At 38.5% G+C, this 15,928-nt stretch overlaps 1 protein-coding gene across 7 annotated transcripts in view; it reads right to left on the reverse strand.

The window, feature by feature from the left end:
• Positions 1–15,928, reverse strand: part of Ate1 (arginyltransferase 1) — a 144,496-nt gene that overhangs the window by 91,258 nt on the left and 37,310 nt on the right. For all 7 annotated transcript variants that reach the window (XM_077105282.1, XM_077105281.1, XM_077105278.1 and 4 more), the window contains one exon: positions 11,615–11,647. In XM_077105282.1, coding sequence (XP_076961397.1) covers positions 11,615–11,647 — 33 coding nt within the window. The remainder of the gene's footprint in view (positions 1–11,614; positions 11,648–15,928) is intronic.

Raw genomic sequence — 15,928 nt, forward strand, 5'->3', positions numbered from 1 at the left:
CGGTAACTTTCCCAGTCTTTGGTATTGTGTTATTAACAACAGAAAACGAACTTGGATACACACAATAACAATTTTTCAATTTGGTAGAATCCACTTATTACATCAGAACTTAAAATAATTTATCCCAAATTGGAAATGGAATTTACTCATTGACAGGTAACAGAATTGGTGGAAGAAATAAAAAGGAAGAGACCAAAGAGGACAGGTTTAAATTTTGGTGATATATTTCACAGATCAAAACTGAAGTTAGATCTTACAGATGGAAATTTTCTAAAGTAGTTTCTGAATCCAAACCTGGGTGGAAATCAAAGGTCAGACCAAATGTCAAAAGAATGAATGTAAAAGGTATAAAATCAACAAACAGAATAGACCATATTTTGCCTCCTTTCAGGAAAATCACTCATCACTGTGCTACCAGCATTCATTTATCATCTCAGATCTCGGGCCCCACCCCAGACCTCTGAAGCCAGGAATGGGCATTAACAAGACACACAGGCACTTCGTGTGGACATTGGGCTTGGGATACACTGGTCTAGGTGACAAGTAGGAGGGCGAGCCAACCTCACTGCATGCAAAGCCCCAGTCAGGTCAGAAGGCTGTCAAATGACAAGGGGCGTGTCATTTGGCCAACCAGAGCATCACCTTGAAGACACAGGGGTGGCTTCTTTCCCTCTTCTTTGTCACGTGCCTCACTGGCACTATGGCATTTGTTAAAGGCAGCTGAAACTATAAGAAGGGGCCAGTGAGGTCCAGAGCAAGGCCTACATTTACGCAGAACTCCTGTGTACACGGTCCCCATGTTTTTAAATCCATTCATCCTCACATGTACTGGTCTAACTAATGGCTGGACAAAGACTCTGGACAAAAAAAAAAAAAAAACAGAGAACATGCGTTTGTATATGGGTATATATTCTTCTAGGAGTTAGTAATCCCAAGAGCCTTCACCACTATCACTTTTCCAGAGTTCCCATCTCTACCATGTTGGGTACTGACTTCCAACATAGGAATATGGCAGGACACCAACATTCAGACCATTGGGCTGGGTGTTCTTTCAGTGCAGTCTGGGCTTGATTTTCTATTGATTGGCTATTTTACAACCCTTCAGTGGCTGGGGTTAACCTGTATATTTCTATTCAGGTAAACAAATAACCCCAAGGTTACAGTTTCCCATCCTGTAAGATTTCATCTAATCTAGCAATCTCGTCTCCCTCTTTTTATTAAACTGCATGTGTATCTATATCTATCTAGTTTCAAATGTTCTTTATGCCAATTTTAATGTCTTATTGGCTTTGCATTAACTAATGAGTCAAATTTTATTTGACATGTGTTCATGCTCTATGTGTATGAGGTCATGATTTTACCTTTTTGAAAATTAGCTAACAGCTTTGGGGATCGTCCACTGAGAAGTTCCCGTGAACTCATTTGATGGAGGGAAGTCAATGAGAGACACACCTCATGACCTACCAAGCCTTGCATGTCTTTTTGGTTCCCGAAAATTCCCAAGCAGCACCAGAGCTCTCACACGGCTCACTCTATTTCCCTGTGTCTTTTTCTCCCTTTCTAGTAAGTTTATGCTTCTGTTTTTGTTTTTTGTTTACTCGGGACCAATAAATTATCCCAACAGTGGGAGTAATAGTAGGACTTATATCTCTATTGGATGGATGATGGAGATCTACTTTCTGTTGAATGACAGAAGACAGAAAATATGGTTTGTAATCTTGTTTGTCAGTTTGTATGTTTGTCAGAACAATTAACTAAAGAAAACAGTTCTTTGAGATCTGAATGGAAGCCAAGTGGGCTTATTTCTGTCCTGTGGCTAAAGTTGTGAACTTAAACTGAAGAACTCTCTAGAAAACTCAAAAAAGTCTTTACTTTTCAGTAAAATTGATCTATAGAAACAAGCATGTATATTAATTAAATCTCCAAATTCAGAAAAAATAAACTCCTTACATAAACTGCTATCTCAGAAAGAATTCAAGTTACATAACTAAGGTGAATCTTTAGATAAATCAAACTGGTTTAAAACCTGGGGTTTAATTCTGGAAAGTAATATGGAGATTCCTCAGAAAACTTGAAATGAAATCACCATTTGACCCAGTTATCCCACTCCTGGGTATATACCCAAAGGACTTAAAATCAGCATACTACATTAACATGGTCACATCAATGTTTACAGCAACTCAATTCACAATAGCTAACATATGGAACTAACCTAGGTGCCCTTCAACAGATGAATGGATTTTAAAACATGTGGTACATATACACAATGGAATACTATTCAGCCTTAAATAAGAACAAAATTATGGCATTTGCCCGAAAATGGATGGAATTGGAGACTATCATGCTGCTAAATGAAATAAGCCAGTGCCCCCCCACCAAAAAGCCAAATGTTCTCTTTGATATTCAGATGCTAACACAATAAGGGGGAGGTAGATAAGAATAGATGTACTTTGGATTAGACGAACTTTGGATTAGACAAAGGGGAATGAAGGGAAGGAGGGGGAGTGGGAATAGGAAAGACAGTAGAACAAATCAGACATAACTTTCCTATTTTCATATATGAATATACGACCAATGTAACTCTACATTATGTATAACTACAAGAATGTGAAGTTACACTCCATGTATGTATAACATGTTAAAACACATTCTACTTTCATGTATAACTAAAAAGAAGAATTTTTTTTAATTGGAGTTTAAGGAAGAAAAAATTGTCTTTTCTCAGATTTATTAATAATAATACATCAGTAGATTTAAAATAAATAAATCTGCAGGTCTAATGAAAAAATAGTTCAATTGAACTTCTAACACTATTCATTATACATCAAAAAAATTTAACAGTACTCCTACACAATGCTTAAGATTTTTAAAATCTATATGCAACTAAACTGAACTATAATTCTGACAAACATGTTTAATTAAACTTTTATTTTTTTTTGTACTGGGGATTGAACCCATGGGTGCTTAACTACTGAGCCACTTCTCCAGCCCTTTTTTATATTTTTGATTAGAGATAGGGTCTAGCTGAGTTGCTTGAGGGCCTTGATAAGTTGCTGAGGCTCACTCTGAACTCTCAATTCTCCTGCCTCAACCTCCCCAGTAGCTGGGATTACAGGTGTGCGCCACACCCAGCTAAACATTTTTAACTATAGTAAAATATACATAAAATCTACTATTTAACCATTTTTAAGAGGACAGCTAAGTGATATTAAGTACCTTCACAGTGTTGTGCAACTGTCACCATGACTCATCTCCAGAATTTTTCAGCATTCCACATGTACCCATTTAAACAATGACCTCTCCATTAGCCCTGCCACTCTACATTGGCCCTGCCACTCTACTTCCTGTCTCTCGGAATTTAACTATTCTACAAACCACATGTGGACTCATAATACCCATTCTTTAGTAATTGGCTTGTCTCACAAGGGTCATGTAGTGTGTGCCCTCTGCACACATAACACTCCACTGTATGAATATGCCATCTTTTATCCCTCATGTACCAGTGGACACTTGGGTTGCTTCTACCTTCTGAATATTGTGAATCATGCTGCATGAACCCTGCTGCACTGTTCATGTACCTGCTTTAATTTTTTTTTTTTTTTTTTTGCCGGTGCTGGGGATTGAACCTGGCCTTGTAAATGTGAGACAAGCACTCTACCAACTGAGCTATATCCCCAGCCCCACCTGCTTTAATTCTTTTGTATATATACATCTACAAGTGACATTGGTGGATAGCATGGTAATTCTATCTGCAGGTTTCTAAAGTACTTTTCACTTTTTTCCAGTGAAATTGTCCCATTTTACATTTCCACCAACAATGCATAGGAGTCCGGATTTCTCCACATCCATAACCAAACGGGTATAAACTGGTATCTCCCTATGGCTGTGATTTGCAATTCCCTAATGATTATATATTATATTTTGTGACAGCTTGAGCAATTTCTAAGATCCCCTGATAATTTTAACATGTAAATAAATTTATTTTAAATTTTTATTTTTGGTACTGGGGATTAAACCCAGGGGCACTTTACCACTAAGCTATATCCCCGGTCCTTTTTATTTCTTTTTATTTTGAGAGTGGGGTTCACTAAATTGCCTAGGCTGGCCTTAAGCTAGCAATTCTTCTGCATCAGCCTCTGGAGTAGCTGAAATTATAGGCAGGTACCACTATACCCAGCTTATATTAATAAGTTAATGAATAATCTCTGGATATCTGGATAGTTTCTAAAGTAAGATAAACACCAAAATAAGAGCATAATTTAAAGTTTATATACCTTTCCTTCCTATTTCTATGTCTCCATAACTTTGGATCATGTCAACAAATACCCATCTTTGCCACTCAGTATAAGAGGGTATGCACTCTGAGTCTGCGGCAATGCTTGCATACAGTTCTCAATTACCCAACACCTAGCTCTCTGAATATAACAGAAGTTACACATCGATGACTGAACCCACACTAATAGCAAAAGTAAGAGATATATGCCTTTATGTATGCTAGGTAATGGGACGACGCTTTTTTTTTTTTATCGCAAGAAGTGAGTAGAATGATCCTAAAGTAAAGTGGCAGCTTGTCTGAGAATATAAAAAGAAAAACGAAACTTGAAGGACTATAGCAAGCTGTAGGACAGGGGAGTGAATTCTATTTGCCTTGCTTTATAATACCTGAGCTGAAAAGAAGCCATAAAATACATTGAAATGTTGGCTCATTCACTCAGTTTTGAGGGACTTCTCCCTCTTGGATACTCCAGTCACTCTCTTGAAAGAATAAGGCCAGGATGATTAAGGGACTTGCCCAGGGTTACAAAGCCAGTTTAGGAACATGCCAGGAAGAACCAAAACCTAGAATCTTCAATTTTCAATGCGGGGTTTTTCTCACTAGACACTGCTTCTGTGGTACACCACACTGAAACAGAATCACAATGTGCCCCTGGGTGCTGTTCAACATAATGAAGAAAGGGTTCAGTAAATGTGTTTCTCAAATATGTAATTGTTAGGAATTTAAATATTTCAAAGAACCCATGTTTCAGTCAGCGTTTCTACTGCTACAATCAAAAGACCTGACAAGAACAATCAGAAGAGGAAAAGTTTATTCAGGGGCTCACAGTTTCAGGCCATTGACGGCCGACTCCATTCCTTGGGGCCCAAGGTAAGGCAGAATGTGATGGTGGAAGAGTGTGGTAGAGGAAAACAGCTCAGAAAAGAGAGAAAGACTCCACTTGTCAGACAAACTATATACCCCATGACCACCTCCTCCAGCCACACCCCTCCTGCCTTCAGTTTCCACTCAGCTAATCCCTATCATGAGATTAATTCACTGCTTGGGTCAAGGCTCTCATAACCCCATCATTTCACCTCTAATCCTTCTTGCATTGTCTCACATGTGAGCTTTTAGGGGACACATAATATTTAAACCATAACAAACCAAAAGGGCTTATTCTTAACATTTAAAACTAAAAAATGGAGACACTGTGACAAAAATTTTAATTGAACTTTACAAAGCTTAAGTAATTGAGGAATTTAATAAGTGTGTCCAAAATAAGAAAGAAACTTATAAAGAATAGATAAAAATCAAGATTTTCTTTAATCTGATATTTCTTTATATTTTAAAAACTAACACTTCAATAAAAAGAGTTTTAGGGGCTGGAGTTAAGGCTCAGTGGTAGAGTGCTCACCTAGCACACATGAGGCACTGGGTGCGATTCTCAGCACCACATTAAAATAAAGATACTGTGTCCATTTACAACTAAGAAATAAATATTTTGGGGCTGGGGATGTGGCTCAAGTGGTAGCGTGCTTGCCTAGCATGCGTGAAGCACTGGGTTCGATTCTCAGCACCACATAAAAATAAAGATACTGTGTCCACCTAAAACTAAAAAATAAATATTTTTAAAAAAAGATTTTTAATAAAGCACCACCAAAATGGCTCACAAAATAAAAGAATCCGAAACTTCTTAATTCTACTAGCTAGTCAATATTTATTGAATACTACAACATATACCTAAAAATCAAGAGTTACTATCCTTATGTGGGCCCTTTTTTAATGTCATTTCAATTTGAGACTCCTGCTTTTCCGATCTTTTTATGAGGGAAAACACATCCCACAGTGACATTCCAGACTGAGAACTCAATGAATGCCAAGATCAAACAAGACTGACGTCCCCATGGAAACTAATCCACCCCAGGATTTACTATTCACACATCTTCTGAAGCATTCATGCACATCTAATGGGCAATGAAAACTGTCAAGGAAGATGACCCTAATTTCCAACACAGTTAAAAAGGTCCTTGGAGTAATGATGAATGCTACTACTTGCTAAAGGAAGCCAGATCCAGCAAGAAGATAGATTGAATGAACTTAAGATTTTAAGATACCATAACTAATCCAAATTCATGCAGAAAAATCTTTAACAAGATGATTTTGTGGTATTTAATGCTTGATTTTCTATTCTAAGTGTGCTTTCTTTTTTCTCAGAATCAGTTTTGATACTTTTATCATTCAGGATCAATTTCTAGAAAAGGACTTCCAAGTGCTATCATTTTACTACGAAATATACTCCCCTTCAATTTATATTGTCTTGGTGGTGTCCAAAAACCAGATGGAAGTAAGCTCGTTCCTCTAGTAACCAGCCATAAGCTCAGAAGTACACTCTGGCCAGCACATACAAGTTCCTCTTGCTGGGCAAGGAACAGCGTCTTCAGTTTAACTGAGTTCCTTGTCATTAGCCTAGCTCGCAGCCCTGTCCCAGCCAGGAGTACACTCAGATCCAAGTGAAGGGAAGAGCAGTCAAATGACAATCCCAGTGATCTTGCTCCAGAATTCTAATTAGTGCCTCTGGTCTACAGTCTGCTCAACATCTGATTCAAGAATATGGGACTCAGCCTGAAAAACCAACAACTGTTTCCTAACCTCCATGACAGAAAAACATCCCTACTTATACTTCAACTTCTGCCAATCGAACCAAGCTACAACCTAGCTTTTCCCTGCTCACTATTCAGTGCCATCAGTTAGGAATGCTAACCATTCTTTTAAGGATGTCTATGTCCCCTTCAGTTACCTCTTTCTGCACAGGCCCTAGCTCTTTAAACACAGCTGGGTCAATCAAGTAATAGGCTGGAGAACAGATGAAAGCTTCCCCAACTCACAGCTCAACCCTCTTCCTAGCCTTCTCTCCACAACTCTATGGACAGCTGATGAGAGCCACAGCCCAAGGGGCCCCAGCAAACTTCCAGCCGCCAGCAAACTTCCAGTTGCCAGCTGATGATTGGCTCACAGCGGCCCCAGCAAACTTCTAGCTGCTAACTGATTGGTTCCTTTGCGATGATGCTCATTGGGTTGTTTCCCCGCCCTTTCAGACCACGGAGCTGCTCATTGGGGGACTTTTTTTGGCTCCGCCCACGCGACCCAGTCAATCGGCCTCAAGAGCAGGAGGAGTGGGGGAGGTTGAGGTGCTTGTGGGAAGCCGGTGGTGGCAGTTGGACTCTGAAGGTTTTCCTGAAGAGCTGTGTGGTGTGGCGTGTGTGTTCTAAAAATAAAGTTCGTTTCTTTTGACAAGTAGCTCCTGAATTGCGCCCAGCCAAACTGCGGCACTGATTCTTAGTGTCCAGAAATTATTCAGACTTCTTTCCAGCTTAACTCATTCTCCCCCCACCTCATCTCTCCATTACTAGCTTTCCAAGATCCCTTCACTTCTCCAGGACCCAGTTTTGGCCTTTCTTTCTTCTACATTTTGCAGAATTCTGATTTTCAGCAAACTTAGAAAATGGTAAAACCATCACAATACAATGTTAGAACATTTCTGTCAACTCCCCACTGTATGACACTGTATTGCCCCTGGCCACATGTGGCTACTTAAAGTTAACTAAAATTCAAATGCAATTCCTACATAGCTCAGCAATACGTATGACCACCACTGTTCTGCAGTACAGATGCAGGACATTCTGAACAGGAGGGTTCTGACTGGGACCCTTCACAGTTAATAATCAACATGGTTAGATTTAAGGACCGTCTTGCTACTTATTCTCCATTTGTCCCACTTGCTTTCTGTTCACTCTTCCTTATCCTCTATTAAACTGAACACTCTATCATCATATCTTATCTTCACTATTTGCTTATTAACTCTACCTCTTTCCACCTTTTTTCTTTCTTATGACTGCTCTAGGGCAGTGGTTTTCAACAAGGAACAACTTTGTCCACTAGGGACGCCTAGCAAAGTCTGAAGACCATTTATGGCAACTAGGGCAGGGGAGGAGGATATACTGGCATCTAGTGGGCAGAGGCCAAAGGTGCAGCTAGGCTCCCAATGGTCCTTACAACCAAGACTCCCCCAGCCCAAGATGCCCTGGGCGCCAAGGCTGAAAAGCCCTGCTGTGGGCTTTACCAAGTGCACCTCCAAGTCATCACTCTTCAAGTAGTGCTCCAGCTTCAAGTAGTGCTCCAGCTTCAAGTAGTGCTCCAGTTTCTCACTGCGCCACCTCCTCCAGACTGTGCTGTGGAGTGCCTAGCTAATCTAATCTATTTCTCTGGGCTTGATTTTTCCTAAGAAGTAGTAGATCGTCTGTAAGAATCAACGATGCAGGCAAAGTTAAGCACAGTTCCTATATATGACAGGTGCTGACTTCCCAGAAGATTTTAGGGATGGGAAAGGAAGGAACAGAAGGCAGAGAAAGCGAGTGGTCTAAGTTGTCCCCGTGCATGTGTGGCATGACTTGTTCCCAACACCTCGCCCTCTGCTGCTCTACCTCTAAATATGACGATGAGGCTGCGACCAACTGGACTGGCTGGCAAAGTTTGACTCTAAAGAGAATTTCAAGAATCTTTTGGCCTCTGATATATAATCCCTTTTATTTACCTACATTTAATTGAAGACATCTGTAAGTGGTGCCACACAAAATGTAATTCAGACTCAGAAATGTCAATAAAAATGTCTGCAAGGCAGAGGTCCGATGTAAACCTAGCAGGGAGTGCACATCAGCAGCCACAGAGCCACACAGAATTAGAAGTAGAATGGAAATATGTGGCCTGACTTGACGAGGTGATAAAAGCTCTTTTCCCATAAAGCTTAATGAGCGCTATTAGTCTTCAGCTTACAGGAATGTAGAAGGGTCAGCTCCACAGAGGAAAGGAGCTGACTCTCCACACATGGTCCATTCAAATGACAACATATCAAATTACTGATGTAATTACTATAACCTGACAATTTCATTAGATTCATGTGGCAGTTAACTGTTTAGGACTTACAACAAAGGGACATGGTTCATTCATAGAAGCTTTTGTAGACAAAATTAAGTTTAAAGTCAGCTTTATTTTCAACTGCAAGTCTCAAGTATGTGTCTCTACCAGACTTATTTTTAATCTTTCCTTCAAAATTAGGTAGGTGTTGGGTATTTACCATATCTGTAATTTCCCTTCTTCAGCTAAAATAAACTTAATGGCAAAATTAAACATTCTGAGACTTCTAACATCCTCCTGCCTTGGCTCTGCTTGGGCTCTCAGGAGTTGTGTGGTGGCAAAAATACAGAATCCTGGGCTCAGGGCTGCTGAAGGAGCTCTGGGGGTAGCTGCCACTCACTAAGCCTTCAGGCAGGCCCTGATTAAGTCCCAGCTGTGCAGGGGAGCAACTCAACTTAGCTGCCTTCTCCTTAAAACCCTTACTCCAGGTCACTCCTCTAAGTTCTTACTGAAACTCTATGACATGATTACAAAAACTACTATCGAGGCTACCAATGCACCTCTACCCACTGTGGGTCCTTTATTTGAAGAGTAAAATTATTTAACTTTTCATAGTTGATGCTAATATTTTGTGTATCTCCTCCTTTGATTACTATAAACTTTTAAAACACATTGACTAGAATTTGCATTTTACCTTATTGACTACTTGATCAAATCTAACCAAATGTTATTCAAAGAAACAGAATTTTTTTATTCTAAAAGATCATTACATTCAACATAATAACTCTTTAACGACACTTCACCCAAGTTGCCTTTTTAGTATATGTATTTTATGTACAAAATTATATATCCTTATATAATTAATTTTTTGATCTTTTCCTTTGTGATACTTCCTACTGCTTCTATAGTAGAAATTGCTTCTTCAATTAAAGAACAGACTATAAAATGTATATTGCCTGCAAATTTCTTCTGGTTTGGTTTTTGCTTTACACTAAGTTCGTATTTAAAACTCAATTTTTCAGGCATTGTGCTCATGTTTGTTACAAATCAACTCATTTAATTTTAATGACCTTCTAAGTATTATTTCCATTTTTAGATTGCAAAACAGCAATGCAGGATGTCATTATTATAACCCGACAATTTCATTAGACTCATGGCAGTTAACGGTCCTTGGGCCACCTAAGTCCTCCCATTTCAAAGCCCAGAATCTTTCCAGAATATTTCTTTGTTCCCACATGCCCCTCAGACACCGGAGGTTTAGAAAATGTGACCAAACCTGGATGGTACCAGTCTTTCTGGTTTGGTCCCTTTCCCTTGGAGATCACTCTTTGGCCACCGGAGTGCTTAACGTGCCAGGCTGGGCACCATAATTCATCATGAACAAAAATTGTTTCAATAACCAAATGAATACAAGGTTACAGAAACAGAAAATGAATAACTGCCAGTATGTGGGGAGGTCAAAGATGGGCTCACAAAGGACATAAGACTGAGGCTCAACTATGGAGAGGAATGTGGTTTGAATGAGCTGGAAACAGGGAAAGAAGCACAAAGTGAAATAAGCAATAGATGCAACAGGAAAGGCAAGAGGAAAGCAAGGAGCAGAGCTGGCATGTGTGGGTTGAAGCATCACCTAAGGGAAGAACACAAATACCATAGGATTCCAGCAGCATGGTTCACACCTGCTCCTCTTTGTGGCCTCATTTGAGATGTAGGAATTATTATTTGCATTTTAAAGATAAGAAAACTAAGGCTCCAAGAAGCTGGGATCTGCCCAAGATCATGTGGCTGATGAGTGAGAACATGTTCTTTTTCCAGGTCTTGCCAATCACCTACAAGTTTTTCTGCAACTGCAGCTCACAATGATACCTGGTTCTCTAAATATCCAATCGTTTTTCTTTATCTTAAAATATAATTACTGGATCCTCAGTTCTGTACTGAGAACCAGGATGAGTGTTCAATGAACAGAAAATGAAGCACCCAAAACCAAGCCTGTGTGGCAACAGAAGCTCGCTGCAAATCCCCTGCTCCTGTCCAGTCAACTCATGGGCTTTAAAATGGTCTCTCAAACCAGGTAAAACCTCCTCAATTACAGCTTTTGCCTGTGATTTCTCCAGGTCTCTTAACACAAGGTTAATTTATATAGAGTTAAATAAACAATTGTGGGAATAATGGAAATACAAGGCTATTTAAAGTGAAGGAATGTTCACTCTATTTATTAAGAAAGAAATGAACTTAAAAAGGAGCAGTGACCAGTTATGAAGGTGAATAGCTGTAACTTATAGAAAATTTTACCAAAAAAGGCTGTACTCATCCCATTACTATTATTGAAAAATGTGTTACTTCAAAATGATCACTCATAAATTGTCAAATAAATGCCTAATGAAAGATACCAACATTGATACTCAATTAATAATTCTAGTATCAAAGTCAGTCAGTAACTCTTACCTCCAACGGTGAATTGCAAAGGAATCTTGTGAACTGCAGAGGCAAATTTGAGCAGAATCAATTCATCCAGTCAGTGGGCAAAAAAAGAGAACACAGAAAAAGGAAAAATCATTATACAATTTTCCAGTAAAAGCATCTAAAGTAAACCCAAAAGTCTATATTAAAAATTAGTGTTTTTATAACATTGTACGGCTCATCCACCGAGGATGAGAAGTCCAACTAGCCCACAGCCCTAGGTACCCAACTTTTTAAATTACAGTGAATAAATAGTCCTGAATATTTGTATAAAAGCAAATAAAGCACAACAATTAGTACCCATTTTTTTAAGTTTTATTTCACAACCTTTATCTTATAGAAATACCCTCCAAGGGAGAAATCAGCAAACTTCCTGACCCTAAATGCCACCAGCAAAGTTAAGTTACTGCCCCCACAAAAAAGGGGATACAAACCACAGGGGAAGCCAAGAAAGGTGGAGATAGAGAATTGAGGACCAAGAGAGGAGGGAGGGCACAGGGAGGCTCGCTGTGGGGACAACCTGGCAGTCCTGCTCTCATGTCTCGCTGTTTTTGCCTTCTTTTCTCTCAACCCAAATCTCCCCTTCTGCCCTTCCTTTTTGGCTTTCTCCCACTCTCCCTCCCTCCTCTACCCTCTCTCTCCTTTTTAATGTGTATCAGATTTCTAGAAAACCACCCAAAACAGCATTATATGCTGCTTTCTCTCAGCATTTAAAGAAGGAAGTAATGGGCAGCTGGTGGGAACGGGGTGGGGGGTGGAGGGTGGCAGGGGACGACAAAGCAAACTGTAGGCTGGCTATGAAATGAGGACTGTCACATAGCTTCACACATGATGGTAATTCATGTCTTCACAGATATATTTACAGAAAAAAAAACATTTCAAATCCCTTGATATTTACTATAATACACAAGTAGTATATAAACTCATATTTCTAAACACAAATTAACTACAATAAACTGGGCATGGTGGTGCACGCCTGGAGGCTAAGGCAAGAGGATCATAAGTTCCAGGCCAACCTCTACAACTTGTTGAGGCCCTAAGGACTTCATGAGACCCTGTCTCAAAATAAAACAAAAAATGGGCTGAGAATGTGATTCAGTGATTAAGCAACCCTGGGTTTGATCCCCAGGATCCCCACCTCACACACCAAACTAACTACAATAAAATGCAATGGAAGGCCCATTTCTAAGCACTCAGCTTCCTCTCCACAACAAAGCCAGGCAGCTCTTAATAGGAGTACAAATAATTTGTATTCTCCTTCAGAGACACACCTTGAAATATTTACCAATGAAATCATATGAGGCCTGGGATTTCCTACTAGATTACTACAGAAGGAAGAAGGAAGTAATATGGGAGTGTGAGGATAAAGTAAGATTGTCTGTGATATGAAACTAGTGAGATGAGGCAATGAATACATAAGATTCATTGTGATTATCTCTACTTTGTGAACATTTAAGGTTTTCCATAATAAAGTTTGAAAATATATTTCAGATACACCCTCCCCAAAACTCAATAAATACACTCTTAAAATATCGCTAGTGCATTTCAAAGCTATGCAATTGATTAGCATCACCTAGGGCTTAGATGACATGATACATTAAAATACAGACTCTAGAAATGTTTCCTTAATATCCTTGTGCAATTCGGTTATCTTAATATTACGAGAACTTTCTGAAAGTGCAAGATACATCAAAATGCTAAGTCTTCGGAATGCTGATATGAAAGAAGTCTTTGCATTAAAACTGAAAATCCAAGCTTTGTAGTCTTGGATTCTCCTACAGTAGCCCAACTAAGACAACTGCTATTCTTCCCCCGAGGAGTCACAAGTGCCAGTTGAAGTACTACCCAATTTCAACAGTGGAAAAAAAAAAAAAAAAGCAAAGTGTGGTGAGTTTTTATTTTAAAATCAGAAATTTGATATTACATGGTTTCTACACTTCACCCTGGAAGTGCATGATAACTATGTACACAAACTTTTGAGTTTATAAGTAGGTCTGTAAGTGATACATTAATTAAGACAGAAGCTACAATAACAAGAGAAACATATAAATAGTAAGAACACTAAGTTTCCTTGAAGCTCCAATAACTTACATTCATCTTTGGCATGTATATGTGTAACATTTGTGTCACAGCTTTTTCAAAATAGAACTAAAAATTCTTATCTTGTTTGAACTGCCAAAACATGAAATACAAAAGTTTCCAATCCTGAAGCAGTAAAAACAGAATAACAAATCACAAGACACAGATTCACACTATTCCCAGACATGAAAGATTTCAGAAAATGCCGCTTCTCCATCAGCACGCCAAAAAAAAACCATGGATATCCCATGTTTGAATTCAGTTGACCTCATAAGTCTCACAATGAAGTTATACATCTTATGTTAGGTACAGATGCTTATACCTTCAAAACTAACAATTATTAAAAAAAAAAAAAAAAAAAACATGATTGCAAATACATTTTGTACATACACTGCAACTGACATAGAAAAAGTGCCCTTTTAACAAATACTACCATGCAGTCTTGTCATAATAACACAAAGGCTATAGCTCCCACCAGGCTGAGTGGCACACGTCTGTAATCCTGGAGGCTCAGGAGGCTGAGGCAGGAGGATTGCAACTTCAAAGCCAGTCTCAACAAAAGCAAGGCACTAAATAACTCAGTGAGACCCTGTCTCTAAAGACAATACAAAATAGGGCTGGCCCCCAAAAAAGGCTATTGCTCAATTTTGCTGAGGCTAAAAACTACTAATAAATAAATTTTATTAAAGTTAAAAAAAAAAAGATTATGTCCATAGTGAGGACCCATATTTATACCTCAATACCATTTTTCTAATATGGCTGTCAAATAAGAAATAAAGGACAGAGTTAATGTTTAAAAGATTCTGTTCAAGATATTTAGCATAATATTGAGAAAAATGAAATAAAGATTTTAGCATATTTTACACAATTATCTTACTGATTTTAGATTCAGTAAGAAATTTTACAGAAATGGGAAATACAACACCAAAATGCAATTTTTAAAAAGATAAATCACATTTCAAAAAATTTCTTCTACATCAAAGAATATTTGTGAGGCATTTCCATCAAAGTGGATTTCCAAGTCTTGTAATTGCTCCTACACATTTCCAGAATTTCCTTGCATTAACCAAATATTTCTACTGTCATAGTTCCTTTTATTTATTGTGTGACACTTGCTGTCTTACAAATTATCAAGGAACAGGTCTATTCTAAGTGGATTCTAATAAAATGTTATTTGGAATTGTGCAATTATCAATCTAAATCACATTTCAGTACAAAATCCCCAATTTTTCTATCAGGAATTTGGAAGCCTTAATTCAATTAAGATTCTAAATTAGCCAGGCATGGTGGCTCACACCTGTAATCCCAGAGGCTAGGCAGGCTGAGGCAGGAAGATCGTGAGTTCAAAGCCAGTCTCAGCAACTTAGCAAGGCCCTAAGCAAGTCAGCTAGACCCTGTCTCTAAATAAAAATTTTAAAAGGAGGGGAGCAGTGGTTGGGGATGTGGTTCAGTGGTTAAGTGCCCCTGAGGGGCAATCCCCAGTATGGGGGGAAAAAAGATTCTAAATTATGTTAAGTAATATTTTAGACCCCTTTCTCACACCCTACAGTCCTATAATTTTTGGTACATTTTTACAACTATTTTTAAATTGTCTGCTTTAGTGTAAAACTGTTTTGTGTTAAGAATGTGTCTCTTATAAATCTACAATTCTCAGAAATTAATCTCATTTCACAAAAGAAATAAAGTTCATCGTTCCATATTGTACAACAGTAAAATAAAGCCTTCAAATATAACCTAAAGACACAACTAGCCCCCATTTTTTTAAAAAACTCATCCTAAGAATTAAGTCTGCACTTGAGGGAGTTAAAACTAAGGTTTGAGAATAAGGATCTTGCTTATCCCACTAGTGGGGAATAAGAAAAGTAGATTCAGGTGATTCTCTGAAACCATATTTTAGAGCTACTCCCTGTTCCATTTGCCAGCAATACATCTGAAAGGACCTTGCACACTATCTCTTCTGATTAGACCTAGAATCCTTAAGCATCAAAACAGCTTAAAATGACAATGAAGATCTTCTTTACATTTTAATGTACTTAAACCTACGTCTTCTGAGTTAGTGAAAAGAAATGTGAACAGTTTCTCATCTGTAAGAAGATTTCGGGCAAACCACTTTTCTTGGTTTGTGCCATGGCATGCCAGGCTTTTCAGACATTTCTTAAAAATGATTCCATGACCAAATATACTTGGGAAACACTGTATTCTTTTTTTTTTTTTTTAACT

The sequence above is a fragment of the Callospermophilus lateralis genome, chromosome 15 (genome assembly GCF_048772815.1).
Source record: "Callospermophilus lateralis isolate mCalLat2 chromosome 15, mCalLat2.hap1, whole genome shotgun sequence".
Taxonomy (NCBI): domain Eukaryota; kingdom Metazoa; phylum Chordata; class Mammalia; order Rodentia; family Sciuridae; genus Callospermophilus; species Callospermophilus lateralis.